General features: G+C 40.3%; 1 protein-coding gene across 4 annotated transcripts in view; it reads right to left on the bottom strand.

The window, feature by feature from the left end:
* Positions 1–15,876, bottom strand: part of SPATA18 (spermatogenesis associated 18) — a 44,788-nt gene that overhangs the window by 26,175 nt on the left and 2,737 nt on the right. For 3 of the 4 annotated variants that reach the window (XR_750170.2, XM_010383587.2, XM_010383586.2), the window contains exons 2-4: positions 9,394–9,499; positions 9,148–9,263; positions 7,731–7,843 (exon numbers count right to left, since the gene is read on the bottom strand). Coding sequence is in view for 3 of the 4 variants with exons in the window: in XM_010383587.2 (XP_010381889.1) it covers positions 7,731–7,843; positions 9,148–9,263; positions 9,394–9,499 (335 nt within the window). In the remaining variant the exon portion in view is untranslated. The remainder of the gene's footprint in view (positions 1–7,730; positions 7,844–9,147; positions 9,264–9,393; positions 9,500–15,876) is intronic. The other variant, XM_030916524.1, reaches the window with a different exon arrangement.

Here is a 15,876-nt window from a genome sequence, read left to right on the forward strand (position 1 = left end):
CTCCATAAAAAAATAAATAAATAAAATTAGCCAGATGTGGTGGTGTGTGCCTGTAGTCCCAGATACTCAGGAGGCTGAGGTGGGAGAATCTCTTCAGACTAGGAGTTTGAAGCTGCAGTGAGTTTTGATTGTGCTACTGCACTCTAGCCTGGGTGACAAAGTAAGAACATGTCTCCAAAAAAAAATGGAAGTGAGATAGATGATGTTGAATAAAGACCAATGGTCCTCAATGAAGTTATCCCAGAACAGTGAGACTTGAGTTGACAAAGTCTTCTTGACTTCTCTGACTCTGCCAGAGAGATCATAGCACTTGTCCTGAGGCTAAGATAGTGCAGTTGCCTTCCAAACTCACACCAGCCTTTATCCTTTCCTCTAGATAGAAGAACAGTGGAGGGCAAAACACTGGGATTTTCACTTTGAGAGTGGAGCAACCTGAGAAATAATGTGCTAACAGCATCCCTGTCAATCCCACAGATCTTAACCAGACATCCAAAATTCCATCCCCTACCTGCTTCCTTCTCTAATAAATGCGCATTTGGCAAGGGCCTTCCACATACTATCCCCAACTCTCCCAAGCAAGGTTTGTTTCCCCTTCTCGGCGCTCCACTCACATTTACCTCATTGAATTCACACTATAAACTATTTGAGAGCAATAATTTTATTTTATTCATCTCTACCCCCAGCACCTAAACAGTGCCTGTCACAAGGTATATTTTTTTAATGAGAAAGGAATGAATGAATGAAATGTCTAAAGATGAAAAGAAAGCAAAAAATAGCATTAACTTCATAATATGGCTATTGGAGATTGAAAGGAAACTAGTGTGATTTAATTCCAATATAAAGAGGTAACAAGTTTTTAAAAGTAAATATGTGAAAATGAACATTTTTATCAAGAGAAAAGAAACTGTAGAAAATGGATCAAGAAAAGGAGGAAAATACAAGCAGGAATTAAAAACTTGGGTATTTTTCTCCTAGCACACACAATTGGATGCACATACAAGCAAACATACATGCTAATTTCATGTGTTTGGATATCATACAGAGAGAAGAAAGAAAAGTACATTCATATGCTAAGAATTGTTTTAATCAGGCTGACATTCTATTTAAATGTTTTGTTGAGCAGATTATTGAGCACTTACTGTGAGCTAGGCATGATGCTCAGTACTGGAGATACAACAGTGTCAAGAAAGCAATGCAAGACAGGAACCCTTTGGATCTTCCAGGCTAGTTGGGGAGATAGATCATATATATACAAGCAAGTTTATTTTTTTAAGTTCCCAGTTGTGACTTCACTCTCTAACTTTTCTCATAAGTGCTATTATGAGAAAAGCAGATCACCGTGAAAGAGAATTAGAGGGAAGAAAGACCTTTCAATGTATGGTGGTCACAGAAGGACTCTGAGAAAGGCCCATTTAAGCTGAGACTTGTAGGATAATAAAGACCAGGCATGCAAAGAGCCAGTGGAAGACTGGAAAGTTCTTTCAGGCAATGGAAGAGCACAGGTAAAGGCCTCAAGGTGAGGAAGTAGATAGTAGACTGGGTCAGGAGAAAGTGACAGGAGATGACACTCGGGCAGAAACACAGCCAGATCAGGAGGACTGCTATGAGAGCCCTGGTGAGAAATTTAGAATTTTTTCTAAGTATAAAGGGAAGAGACCACTTAAACAAACTTATAGGAGAAAAACAAACAACCCCATCAAAAAGTGGGCAAAGAACATGAACAGACACTTCTCAAGAGAAGACATTTATGCGACCAACAAACATATAAAAACAAGCTCAACATCACTGATTATTAGAGAAATGCAAATCAAATCACAATGAGATACCATCTCATGCCAGTCAGAATGGCAATTATTAAAAAGTCAAGAAACAACAGATGCTGGCGAGGCTGCAGAGAAATAGGAAATTTTTCACACTGTTAGTGGAAATGTAAATTAGTTCAACCATTGTGGAAGACAGTGTGGTGATTCCTCAAGGATCTACAACCGAAATACCACTTGACCCAGCAATCCCATTACTGGGTATATACCCAAAGGAATATAAATAATTATATTATAGATACATGCTCATGTATGTTTACTGCAGCACTGTTCACAATAGCAAAGACATGGAATCAGCCCAAATGCCCATCAATGATAGACCGAATAAAGAAAATGTGGTACATATGCACCATGGAATACTATGCAGCCAAAAAAGGAATAAGATTATGCCCTTTGCATGGAAATGGATGAAACTAGAAGCCATTATCTTCGGTAAACTAACGCAGGAACAGAAAACCAAACACTACATGTTCTCACTCATAAATGGGAGTTGAACAATGGGAACACAAGGACACAGGGAGGGGAACCATACATACTGGGGCCTGTTGGGGGCTGGGAGAAGGGAGAGCATCACGATAAGTAGCTAATGCATGTGAGGCTTAATACCTAGGTGATGAGTTAATCTGTGCAGCAAACCACCATGGTACATGTTTACCTATATAAGAAACTTGCACATCCTGCACGTGTATCCTGGAACTTAAAATAAAATATAATATTTAAAAAAGGAGAAGACTAACAGCTTTTAATCAGAAGGATGATTTGATATGGCTGGGCGCCGTGGCTGACGCCTGTAATCCCAGCACTTTGGGAGGCCGAAGCGGGCAGATCATGAGGCCAGGAGTTCGAGACCATCCTGGCTAACACGGTGAAATGCCATCTCTACTAAAAATACAAAAAACTAGCCAGGCATGGTGGCAGGCACCTGTAGTCCCAGCTATTCAGCAGGCTGAGGCAGGAGAATGGCGTGAAACTGGAAGGCAGAGCTTGCAGTGAGCCGAGATCGCACCACTGCACCCCAGCCTGGGTGACAGAGCAAGACTCTGTCTCAAAACAAAAACAGAAAAAAAAAAAAAGGATGACTTGATACAATTTTATATATATATTATATATATCACTATATATAGTGATATAATTATATATATCACTAATTATCAGGGAAACGCAAGTTAAAAACATAATGCGATACCATCTTACTTCTGCAAGAATTGTCGTAATTACAAAATCAAAACACAATAGCTGTTGGAGTAAATGTGGAGAAAACGGGAAAACTTTTATGCTGCTGGTGGGAGTGTAAACTAGTACAACCACTATTGAAAGCAGTGTATTTCAATAGAGATTTCAATAGCAGAGATTTCTTAAAGAACTAAAAGTAGAACTACAATTTGATACAGCCATCCACTACTGCATACCTACCTAAAGAAAAAGAAGCCATCTTATGAAAAAGACACATGCACATGTATGTTTATAGCAGTACAATGCACAGTTGCAGAGATATGGAACCAACGTAAGTGCCCATCAACCAATGGGGGGATAAAGAAAATGTGGTATATATATACCGTGGAGTACTAGTCAGCCATACAATGAAATGAAATAATGGCCTTTGCAGCAACTTGGATGGAGCTGGAGGCCATTATTCTAAGTGAAGTAACTCAGGAATGAAAAACCAAATGTCATATTTTCTCACTTACAAGTGGGAGTTAAGCTCTGGGGATGCAAAGGCATAAGAATGATATAATGGACTTTGGGGACTTGAGGGGAAAGAAAGGAGGAGGGTGACGGATAAAAGACTACACAATGGCTCTACTGTATACCGCTCAGGTGACAGGTGCACCAAAATCTCAGAAATTACCACCAAAGAATTTATACATGTAGCCAAATACCACTTGTTCTCCAAAATCAATTGAAATAACATAAAAATAAAATAAAGGGTTCCAAGATGGCCAAATAGGAACAGCTCCAGCCTCCAGCTCCCAGCGTGAGCAACACAGAAGATGGGTGATTTCTGCATTTCCAACTGAGGTTTGAAGAGAGTAATGGTTCTCCTAGCACTGAGTTTGAGATCTGAGAACAGACAGACTGCCTGCTCAAGTGGGTCCCTGACTCCCGAGTAGCCTAACTGGGAGACCCCACAGAAGTACAAACTATCATCAGAGAATACTATAAACACCTCTATGCAAATAAACTAGAAAACCTAGAAGAAATGCATAAATTCCTGGACACATACACTCTCCCAAGACTAAACCAGGAAGTAGTTGAATCCCTGAATAGACCAATAGCAGTCTCTGAAAGTGAGGCAATAATTAATAGCCTACCAACCAAAAAAAGTCCAGGACCAGACGGATTCACAGCCGAATTCTACCAGAGGTACAAGGAGGAGCTGGTACCATTCCTTCTGAAACCATTCCAATCAATAGAAAAAGAGGTAATCCTCCCTAACTCATTTTATGAGGCCAAAATCATCCTGATACCAAAGCCTGGCAGAGACACAACAAAAAAAGAGAATTTTAGACCAATATCCCTGATGAACATCGATGCAAAAATCCTCAATAAAGTACTGGCAAACCGAATCCAGCAGCACATCGAAAAGCTTATCCACCATGATCAAGTGGGCTTCATCCCTGGGATGCAATGCTGGGTCAATATATGCAAATCAATAAACGTAATCCAGCATATAAACAGAACCAAAGACAAGAACCACATGATTACCTCAACAGGTGCAGAAAAGGCCTTTGACAAAATTCAACAGCGCTTCATGCTAAAAACTCTCAATAAATTTGGTATTGATGGAATGTATCTCAAAATAATAAGAACTATTTATGACAAACCCACAGCCAATATCATACTGAATGGGCAAAAACTGGAAGCATTGCCCTTGAAAACTGGCACAAGACAGGGATGCCCTCCCTCACCACTCCTATTTAACATAATTTGGAACTTCTGGCCAGGACAATCAGGCAAGAGAAAGAAATAAAGGGTATTCAATTAGGAAAAGAGGAAGTCAAATTGTCCCTGTTTGCAGATGACATGATTGTATATTTAGAAAACCCCATCATCTCAGACCCAAATCTCCTTAAGCTGATAAGCAACTTCAACAAGGTCTCAGGATACAAAATCAATGTACAAAAATCATAAGCATTCTTATACAGCAATAACAGACAAACAGAGAGCCAAATCATGAATGAACTTCCATTCACAATTGCTTCCAAGAGAATAAAACACCTAGAAATCCAACTTACAAGGAAAAAAAAAAACCATCAAAAAGTGGGCAAAAGATATGAACAGACACTTCTCAAAAGAAGACATTTATGCAGCCAACAGACACATGAAAAAATGCTCATCATCACTAGCCATCAGAGAAATGCAAATCAAAACCACAATGAGATTCCATCTCACACCAGTTAAAATGGCAATCAATAAAAAGTCAGGAAACAACAGGTGCTGGAGAGGATGTGGAGAAATGGGAACACTTTTACACTGTTGGTGGGACTGTAAACTAGTTCATCCATTGTGGAAGTAGTGTGGCGATTCCTCAAGGATCTAGAACTAGAAATACCATTTGACTCAGCCATCCCATTACTGGGTATATATCCAAAGGACTATGCAGCCATAAAAAAGGATGAGTTTGCGTCCTTTGTAGGGACATGGATGCAGCTGGAAACCATCATTCTCAGCAAACTATCGCAAGAACAGAAAACCAAACACTGCAGTGGGAATTGAACAACGAGAACACTTGGACACAGAATGGGGAACATCACACACCGGGGCCTGTCGTGGGGTAGCGGGAGCGGGGAGGGATAGCATTAGGAGATATACCTAAAGTAAATGACGAGTTAGTGGGTGCAGCACACCAACACGGTACATGTATACATATGTAACAAATCTGCAAGTTGAAAAAGTATAATAAAAAATTAAAAACAAAAATAAAAACTAAGAAATCCAGGGAAAAGCAGCAAGCATCTTCATGTATGCAACTTTCTAATGGTTAGTAGAGAAAATATATATATAGAGAGAGAAGGAACACACAGGTGATAAAGCAAATAGGGCAAAAGGCATATGAAAGGGCATATGGAAATTTTTAGTGCTATTCTAGTGGATTTGCTGTGTTTGAAATTATTTTCAAATGAAAAGTTTTTTTAAAGCATGCATTAAATTTCTTGATCCATGGCGCCCCTTATAGGTAACAACAGTGTCACTGAAACAAGAAAGAAAAGTGGGAAACCCTGGCCCCTACTAGTGCTGACAGCCATCAAGAACCAGTAAAGTTTTGATGCCCTGCCTCACAACTAGAGGAAAACGTAGGATCATCTGCAGCAATTGCTAGCTAATGTCCCAGGAGACCTTCCCAGAGAAGACATGCACAACTCAGGACCCATCAGAAAGAGACACTAGTGCCTACATGAAATTAAGGCCAGCAAGAACCCAGAGGGCAGTACAAGACCAAAAACTCTTCTTGTCCATCACCAGGAGAGTATACAAGCATCCCTTCCCGAGAAAGGATGAGGGGAAGGGAGACCCCATGAGAGGGTAAAAATAGCTCTTAATGCATGTTTGCACTTGGAATGAGCTGAATGTTTATAGAAAATGGACTACGATAAACCAGAAATGACTGTGTGATCTTGAAGTGGCTTATTGAAGGATCCTTCAAAATGAGCTCATATTAGTTGAAATAAATTATAGATTGTATGCTTTTTGCATATTACAATTATAAATGTTGACTGCTTCAGGTATATAACTACTCATTGATTATGATTCCAGTTGGAAATATGAATGGGTGTGTGTGGAGGTGCAGGCACAAAGAAAAAATGTCTGGAGTAAAATATACCAAAATGTTAATGGGGACAAGAAAACAGGTGATTTTCATCAACTTTTATTTGTTGTATGCATTTTGAAAAAGAAAATTGTATTATTTTTATAATCAGGCAAAACTAAATCAATAGAGATATTTTTCCTTAGAAAAATGTAAATGTCATCAGAGAACAAGGCAGAGCACCACACATTACTCCATCCCAAACCTTAACTAGTTATTGATTAAAGAAAAAAAAGATTTCCTTTCTGTCCCATTGATGTCAGCAATGAAGCAAGGAGAAATTCCCATTGATGGATTTTTGTTAGGTATGTCAAACACAGTTTCATACGTATTTGTCTACCTGCCTCAAGTACAAACCCAAAGTCTACAATGTTTTTTGTGGTGATTCCCTAAGTTTGCTACCCTGGCTCTGCCCACAGCATGCATCTGATATCTGTTGTTGCCTGGAATTGCTTAACTTTTTAAAAATACATTCTTATACCTAATAATTATTGCAAAATCTTGAATTCTTCCTTTCTTAAAAGACTCTGACTCTTGCGGATTCAGAGAGGCACACATACACCCCTAAATGAGTATAATGGACAGATAGATGCAGCCTGCTTCATTTGACTTTTGTTGTCTTTCTCTTAATTTTCTTCTTTGCCTGACTGTTCACTCTATTTTATTCTTTCCCTTTTGCATCTCTTTTAAAATTTTTCTCCCAAAAGGTAGATTTTTGTCTAACAATCTTTACCTGTTTGTCAATATGGGCTGATGATGTGTTTATGAAGAAGGAACTCCAAAGAAGGAACCAGGGGACCAGGTATCATAATATATCCTGTCCCCAAATCCACAGACACTGATTCTTAACTCTCTCTCTCTCTCTCTCTCTCCCTCTCTCTCTCTCTCTCTCTCTCTCTCTCTCTCTCTCTCTCTCTCTCTCTTTCTCTCTCTCTCTCTGTCTCTCACTGTCATACACACATGCACACAGACACACACACAATCATATTACTTATTTACAAATGCCCACATTTTACATGAGCCATTATTCTCCTTTCGAATTTAAAACTTAATTAAATTGAAAACAATACTTTTTGGAAAAAGATAACTTGCATTCCTCTTACTCTTCTTGAACCTGGTTGAGTTGACTCCGGGTTGAGTTCAAATTAGAATCTAACTGTTGCATGTCCCGATCCCGAGGACTGGGATCTTTACGTCTCTCCCTGTCAAACGTGTTCTGGAAAGGCACACCAAAAAAACAAAAAACAAAAATCAGTCTGAATACATAAAATGACATTGATGAATTAAAAAAAAAAAAAAAAGTCCATCTCAAAAGAGCTCACATGAAGTTCTAGTGCAGGCAAAATTAATCTAGAGTGACAAAAATCAGAAGATGGTTGCCCTGGGGAAGGTGCAAGAAATGCTCCGAAGTGATGGAGATGTCTGATATTCCAATAGAGATGTGAATTTACACAGGTATACGTATTTGTTAAAACAGCAATTTATGGATTTCACTGAATATAAATTATACCTCAATTTCCAAAAAGACTTTGAAACATCATTCTACATCTTTATACCTAGAATAACGCCCACACAGAGGATAAAAATCTGAGAAGCATCCAAACATTCTCAGGGAAAAAAAATTACTTAATGATAACTGAAGTCTATAAAGTACTTAACACGTGTCAGACCCTATGCAGCTTGTTTAGTGTGCTTATCACATTTAATTCTCACAAATGACCCTATTAGATCAGCAAAACCATTGTCTCCATTCAGCAAATAAGAAAATTGAGACATAAATGTTTAGACACCTACTCCAGGGCCATAAAAGAGGAACTGGTTTTCTTTCAGTGATCTCCAAGCGGGGATCCTTCAGCCACTGTCTTATAAGGTTCTTGCTCAGAACAGACTAAATGCTTTCTTTTTGTTATTATTATTATTTTTTATTTTTTTACTTTAGGTTCTGGGACACACGTGCAGAATGCGCAGGATTTTTACACAGATATATGTGTGCCATGGTGGTTTGCTGCACCTATCAACCTGTCACCTAGGTTTTAAGCCCCACATGCATTAGATGTTTGTCCTAATGCTTTCTCTCCCCTCACCCCTGCAATTCCCCGACAGGCCCTGCTGTGTTGTTCCCCTCCCCGTGTCCATGTATTCTCATTGTTCAATTCCCACTTATGAGTGAGAACATGTGATGTTTGGTTTTCTCAGAAGAGACTAAATGTTTTCTAAATGCTTCTGTTTTAGAAAGGGTTATAGGTAAATCCATATAAATGTTTAAAAGTAAAGTAACTAATGTTTTGGTTGCCCAGATGTAATGATGTGGATGCCTTAAGTAAGGCATGTGCTCTCTTTCTAGTCTGATCTCCACCTGTTCAAAAACTAACACCGTCCCCATGAAAACCACCAATAACCCTCACAAATTGTGACACTCTGTCAGTCTACCAGAATTAAGTCCTCTTCTTCTCTTGGAGGTTTCTGATTTATTTTATCTCACTGTTCAGAAAGTCAAGGGTTATCCTTCAGCATCCCTACCTGCAGAGAGGGGACCTTGCTGTCAACAGGTTTTCCCATGGAAGCAGCAGTAAAGGAAGCCTCCAGCCAAGGCAAAAGGCGTGACTTGATTGTTTCCACACCATCGTTATGTCCTCCTAAAAGAATACACACATCAGGTCAGGGAGAGAAACACAACTGCATCAACAGTCAAAGAACACAAAAAAGCACCAAGAAAGGAGAGAAAGGCAGGCAGAACTGGATGGGAAATTACCAGGCCATTCTCACCTTCTTGGGCTGCTGTTGTGAGGATCCCGAAGAGTTGTCCCTGCACCTTGGCAACTTGCTCAATGAGTTCAAGGCAGTGGTTTAGATTTTGATCACACGTGTTTGTCTGCAAGGGCAAAATAGTAGATAACCAGGGTAATTTCTTCACTCTAGGACCCACTGCAGGCAGACCAGGGTCTCACTTGACCCAAGAGCTGCCTGGCTCTGGTACGCTCTGGTAGCAGGACTGCTGTGTGGTCACCGAAACTTACCTCCCGTAGACCACATTTCCCAGTTTCCCTAGCAGTTCGTATGGCCATGTAACTGAATTCCGGTTAACTGGATGGGAAGTGATATATGTCCGGGGCCTGGACCAGAAGGGAACCTCTTGAATGATTTATTTTTCTTTTTCCCTCTGCCAACTGAATGCAGAAGAGCCAAGAGAGGATGCTGAGGGCATAAGGGATGGTAGAGCCACAAGATTTGCAAGGTTGCTGACAGAATGCTTGCATTGAATTATCACATAGTTGAGAGAGTTGGTTTGTGTGTGTTAAGCCACTGAGATTTGGAGGTTGTTTTTTATAGCAATAATCCTACTCAGTAAAACTCTACAAAAATACATTTAAAAGCTAAATGGACCTGTTGTCAGACAATACAAATCACTGCCTAATTTACCTGCTTTATTGGTTCCTGTCCTCTACATAAATTCAATTCATATATACTGTATGTGCATAGAGAACATGACTTCTTAACAGCAAGAAGGTATTGCTGGGTTTAGGATATAAGGGACTTGGCACTTGCAGACTCATGGGGCAGACAGATGAATAGCCAGTTACCTTGCAGCAGAATAATAAGTCTAACTACACAGATGAGTGCAAGCTCAACCCAATAGTCCATTGTCTTGGAGAGTCTGGGAAGGCTTCCAAGAGGAAGTGAAACCTAGTCCAAGATGAAATTAGCCAGACTTGGAAAAGTAGGTGGTTCCAGTGGTTGTGGAACATTCTAAGCAATGAGAACAGAACACGAGGAGGCAAAGAAGTGAACCTTTTAGCTATTATTCTGCTTTCCTCATTTCTTTGAAAGATTCTACCATTTCCATTTCAACATAAGCCAAACCTCTAACTGACTCCAGCACTAGAAGAAGGAATACAACTACAAGCAACAAACATCATGTGGTTGTAAAAATGCATCGATTTATGTGTCACCTCAGGGTGCAATAAAGCATTGGTCCTTGGTGCCTCCTGGACACAACAAATCCCTGAACAGAAAGCAGGGTACAAGGAGGATAGAAACTAGGAGTAAAAGTTGAGATAATCTCTAGGCAAAAGTTTACAAATCAAATGCACATCTGCATCAACCAAGGAAATGGTTCAGACAGGCAGGAAGCTCCTTGAGGACAGACCTGTCCTGTTGGTTGTTGTATTCCCAACCCTGGATTCTACAGTGCCCCTGTATTCAGACTCATTATGCGTTGGATGGATGCATGTAAATGAGATGATTCACTTACTTTGTATTTATCATATCTCTCCTATATGCCAGGCTCTATTAGTGCTTTATATAAACTCAGCTAATTTTTGCACTAGTACACTAGGAGTTAGAAGAACTATTTTCATTCCCATTTCAGATGAGAAAGCTGAGGCACAGAGAGGTTAAGTAACTGGTTCATGGCTACCCAGCTAGTAAATTATCAGAGCTGAGATTGGACCCCAGCAGCCCAGCTTCCAGAGCCCATGCTCTTAACTACTAAACTATCTATACTGACTTTTAGATCATGCTTCATGCTGGGAGTAGAGGGAGGATTGGATGATGCGACCAAGAGTGAATGGGGAGGGCATCCAGGGAAGGCTTTTCTGTGGAGGGGACCCTTGAGTATTCCTGGGTTATAAGATTCAGGGAAGCACAGCACTAGGGAAGGAGCATGCCAGGCAGTGGGAACAGCAAGGACAAAATTTCTGTGGCAGGAACAAGTTCAGCAACCTTGAATATGTCAATGTGGCAGAGGCACAGAAAGTCAGAGAATTTGGTAGGGTAGGTTGACCTGGAGAGCCTTTCACCCCTGGCATGGAGTTTGGATGGGATGGACTTGTAACTGAGAGGGCAGCTGGTTTACTTTCCATTCTTGGTAAATGGTACCTGGTAACTAATTCTGTTGTAGCATTGATTTCTCCTGTAGTCATTTTTTCTCCATCTCATCCATCTAATCTCTCCTGCCAAAAAGATCATGAGTTCTTTTTAAAAACGATCTTGCTTTGCTCATGTTTGTATCTGTTGCCACTAGTATCCTAGCAAATTGAAGGGTCCAAACAGCAGTTGATGAATGAATGATTTAACAGCGTAATGTTGACATGATAGAGCATTTAAAACCCATAGCCTGAACATCTATCTCCATTTCTTCCTCATTAATTCCGCACTCCTTGCCGTGGCCATTTTATAACTGCACTTATTACACTGAACTTCAATTACCTACTTACAAGCCTTTTGCCCTCTGGCAAGATCATTCCATGTGTTAAGTGGATGGAGAATGAGCTTGGGAGTCAAGCAAACCTGAGTATCTCAGCTCTGCTGCTTGCTACAGTTCTGTGACCCTGCACAAGTTACTTAACCTCTCCGAGCCCATTCTTCTCGCATGCAATGGGGATAATAATGCCTTGCGGAGCATTAGAATTAAATCAAAATAATACATGCCTAGCATCTCAGACACAGAAGGTGTTTATCAATTGGCACCTATGAGGTGGCATGCAGTATTGAAAGGAGCCAGTGGCTTAGGAATAAGGTAGACCTTTGTTCAAATCTGGTTCTCAACTTATCAGCTGCATTCCCTTAGAAAAGACATTTAAATATGAGGCTCTGTTTCCTCCCGTTTAGGAGGTAGTTGATCACATGAGCAGAGTCCAGTGTAAAAGAGGTACACAATAATTAGAAGTATTATTGTGGTATCATTACTATCTGTTCCTATGCCTTGCCTAGAGCCTGGTACACACTGGATACCCAGAGGAATGCTGGTCAAATGAGTTTTTAAACACAACTTAAGTAACAGGAGAGAATATCCTGTGTCACACAGTTCCGCTTCCCAAGGCATGTTACAACATGATGCAACTTCTAAACACAAAGCATTGCACAAGATAATCAAGTTGCAATAGGGTCACATTATTCAAGTAAACACATACCCACATACTCACACAAGACAAACAGAGCAAAGATATGGACTAATTATACTGTCTCCAAAGCACAGACTCTCCAGATTTATCCATTCATAAATCATTGAGTTCCTATTATATGTAAGGCCCTGGAAACAAAGCTCAGGAAACAAAGCTATATAAAAAAAAAAAAAGTTGTCTGCAGTCAGTGAACTAATTAGACAGGGAAGTGAGATGGAGAACAAGTGGCACATAGGGGATAAATAATTACCTTAGAGTTTATGTTAAATACTCTGTGTGTATAACAAGCTATAGGAATAGCAAAATAACCTCTGGTGAGGGGTGAAGGGTAAGAGGGAAGGGCAATTGAAGAGGAGAAACAGAAGGTACCGAGGCATATCAGGGGAAAGTGAGTACAGGGTCCAGAGACCAAGTTTGAAAGACTTGACTGGCCACATTAAGGGTCTTGGGCTTCATTCCATGATCAAAATGTTTAAGGATGCAACAGAGGAAGGTGGGTATGACATGCTCATATTTCCTTTGCATGTTACAAAAATCTCTCTGGCAAAAGCAGACCAGATAGAGTTTGGGTTACAGAGTGAGTCTGGTGGGGAGGTAGATGGATATAACCATCTAGCTGAGATAGATGGATATAACCATCTAGCTGAGAGATGCTGGAGGCTGTAGACATACCAAGGGTCTCCCAAAGGTCTTTCCCAGCCCCAAATTACACCTGTGCCAGTAAAGTTCCCGCTGATTTCAGCATTACCTAAGAAGGTCAGGGAGTTTCGAAATGAGTAAGAGGTATGAGAGGGATGATCCTAAGTTTGGGTTTGAACAAGTGAGGGGGCCTGCAGGACCTTCAGATGGAATGTCCAGTAGTAGTACCTAATAATTACTGATCTAATTACCTACTCTATACCAGCCAGACCGTGTGCTAAGAGCTTTATATACGTGGCTCCATTTAATCCTCAGAACAATCCTACAAATGGGATGCCATCATCATCCAAAATTCATCACTAAGGAAAAACAAATTAAGTAATTTGAAGAGACAATAGTGCGGACCCATTCCTGTAGCCTCCAGCACTGCAGCTGAGCTCTCAACAACAATGCTTTCCCCAAAGCAGATGGAAAGTAAGTCTGGAGCTTAGAAGAGAGACAGGACTGGGAGGAGTGGCTTTGGAAGACTTCAGCAAGTGGAAGGGTGCAGAAGCCACATGCACAGATGAGATTACCAGGGAGAGAAAAGAGTGAGGAGAGGGCTGAGGGCAGAGCGAGGGGCAATTTTGCTGTGTCAGAAGTGCTCTGAGTAAGAAGAGCCAGTGGATAAAAAACAAAACAAGAGCAGTCAGAAATGAGAGGACACCCGGGAAGCAAGATAAAGAAGAATAAGGAGGCCGAAGAAGGAGATGGTTTCAAGAAGCAGAAGGGCATGGTTTATTCATGCATTTATACTCTCAAGAAATTTTATGGAGAGGCCACTATGCACTGGATGCTAGGGACACAATGTCTCCTGCCCTGGAGGAATTTATAGTCTAAGATAAACATGAAAATAAATGCAAAAACACATGCTACTTACTATAAGAAAATTGGTCCAGATTTCAGAGGTAAAACTCAAAAGAGAAGCTGGTAAGGGCCATGAAGTTTCAGGAAAGCCTTTGCTTGAGGAGCTTTGTGGGCTCCCACTCGTAGAAATGGATTTAATTGCTTTCATGTGGGACCTGGTCTTTGGAAATATAAAAGCTTTCTGGATAATTCCTATGTGCAATGAAGACTGATAACCACAGCATTAGTGGGTAACAAAATCAATTTAGTGAGTCTCAAACAGCAAATAATACTAAAAAGAAAACAGAAAAACACACCATAATGAGTAAAGGTAAGAATTATTAGTGGAACTTGAGTTTATATGTACAAGAGTTCATGTGTGCTATATTGTGAAGTAAAATGCATTGAGTCCTGTAGGTAAGTTTTAAAAACAATGTTCTGGGGACAATGCCTTGCCTGTGTTGAGAATCACTAGTATTGGCAATGAGAACCATAAAAATGATGCCTCAAACAGCTGTATCAAAGTTGGATTGGAAGTGGGCATGAATGAAGGCAGTGAAATGAATAAGAACTTTCCATGTTATAAGTGTAAAACTGAAATAAGTAAACTTCAAACACATTCTAATGGCTTTGTGCAGATAGGAAAGCAAGAGTTAACAGAAAAGAATAAAATATTCAGGAATATAACCACCAACATTATTAACACAAAGACATGTTCTTTTAAAGCTACTAACCCCTGTGACACAGATATGGGCTAAGAGCCTCCTTTTGTTACCATGATTGCTGTAAAAATACTGCTAGCTCTGTTAGAGGCAACATTTTCTGGACTGCATGAAGCTACTGTTAAAATAGAGATCTTAAGACTAATGTAACAGACTCTTTGCGGCAATAAGATAAAGACCTAAGGCCATGCCAGGCAAGGATTAAGTCACATACCCCTACACATAAAGAATCAACTATGTTCTAACTGTCAAAAGGTTTTTTCTTTTTATCTAGCAGCTAAGCAAGCACTGGCCTTGAGATAAACAATGTTAAAACAATTGCAACTCACTGACTACCAGACTCTGACTAACTGATCCCCTCCCCTGTTCCACAGTCCATAACTGCAACTTCGACTGGATAAGTTACTGATTTCAGTAACTTTCTGCTGATAAGAGACCATGGACAATAGGCTGGTTCTGGTCGGTCCACAGAGGCTGCACACTAAGTTCCTTCATGTCCCTGCCTCCACCTTTGATGTATAGGGCCTAATTGTAATACATTTAAATGTTAAGCCTCTACCCCAAAATGATAGGATGAACGTAACATGCGTGTTTGCTTACTATGCATGTGAGCATTCCCCCTTCATGAATATTCATAGCTCCTCCTATAACCTGCTGAATATGTATACAGGTGGCCAACTCATTCAGCATTAATTCCTGTCTACTTCCCAGCCTGCAGGTTGTTACCCTTTCTAAGAAATAAAGCTCTCCTAAGAAAATGAGGATGTTCCTATCTCACTCAAATATCAACAGGGGAAAAGTTTTCCAGGCAGAGAAAACAATGAGTGCAAAATGCTCTGAAGCAGAAACATGTCTGGCATCCCTAGAACTGTGCTGTCTGAGACAGTAGCCACGAGCTACATGTGGCTATCTGAATTTAAACTGGACTTAAGTCAAATTAAAAATTATGTTCTTCAGTGTGCACTTGCCACATTTCAAGTGCCCAATAGTTACCATATTGGACAATGCAGATATAGAACCTGTCCATCATCACAGAAAGTTCTATTGGACAGCACTGCTCTAGGACGAGCAAGAAGGCTGGTACTGCTGGAGTGGGCTGA

This window comes from Rhinopithecus roxellana, chromosome 2, assembly GCF_007565055.1.
Source record: "Rhinopithecus roxellana isolate Shanxi Qingling chromosome 2, ASM756505v1, whole genome shotgun sequence".
Taxonomy (NCBI): domain Eukaryota; kingdom Metazoa; phylum Chordata; class Mammalia; order Primates; family Cercopithecidae; genus Rhinopithecus; species Rhinopithecus roxellana.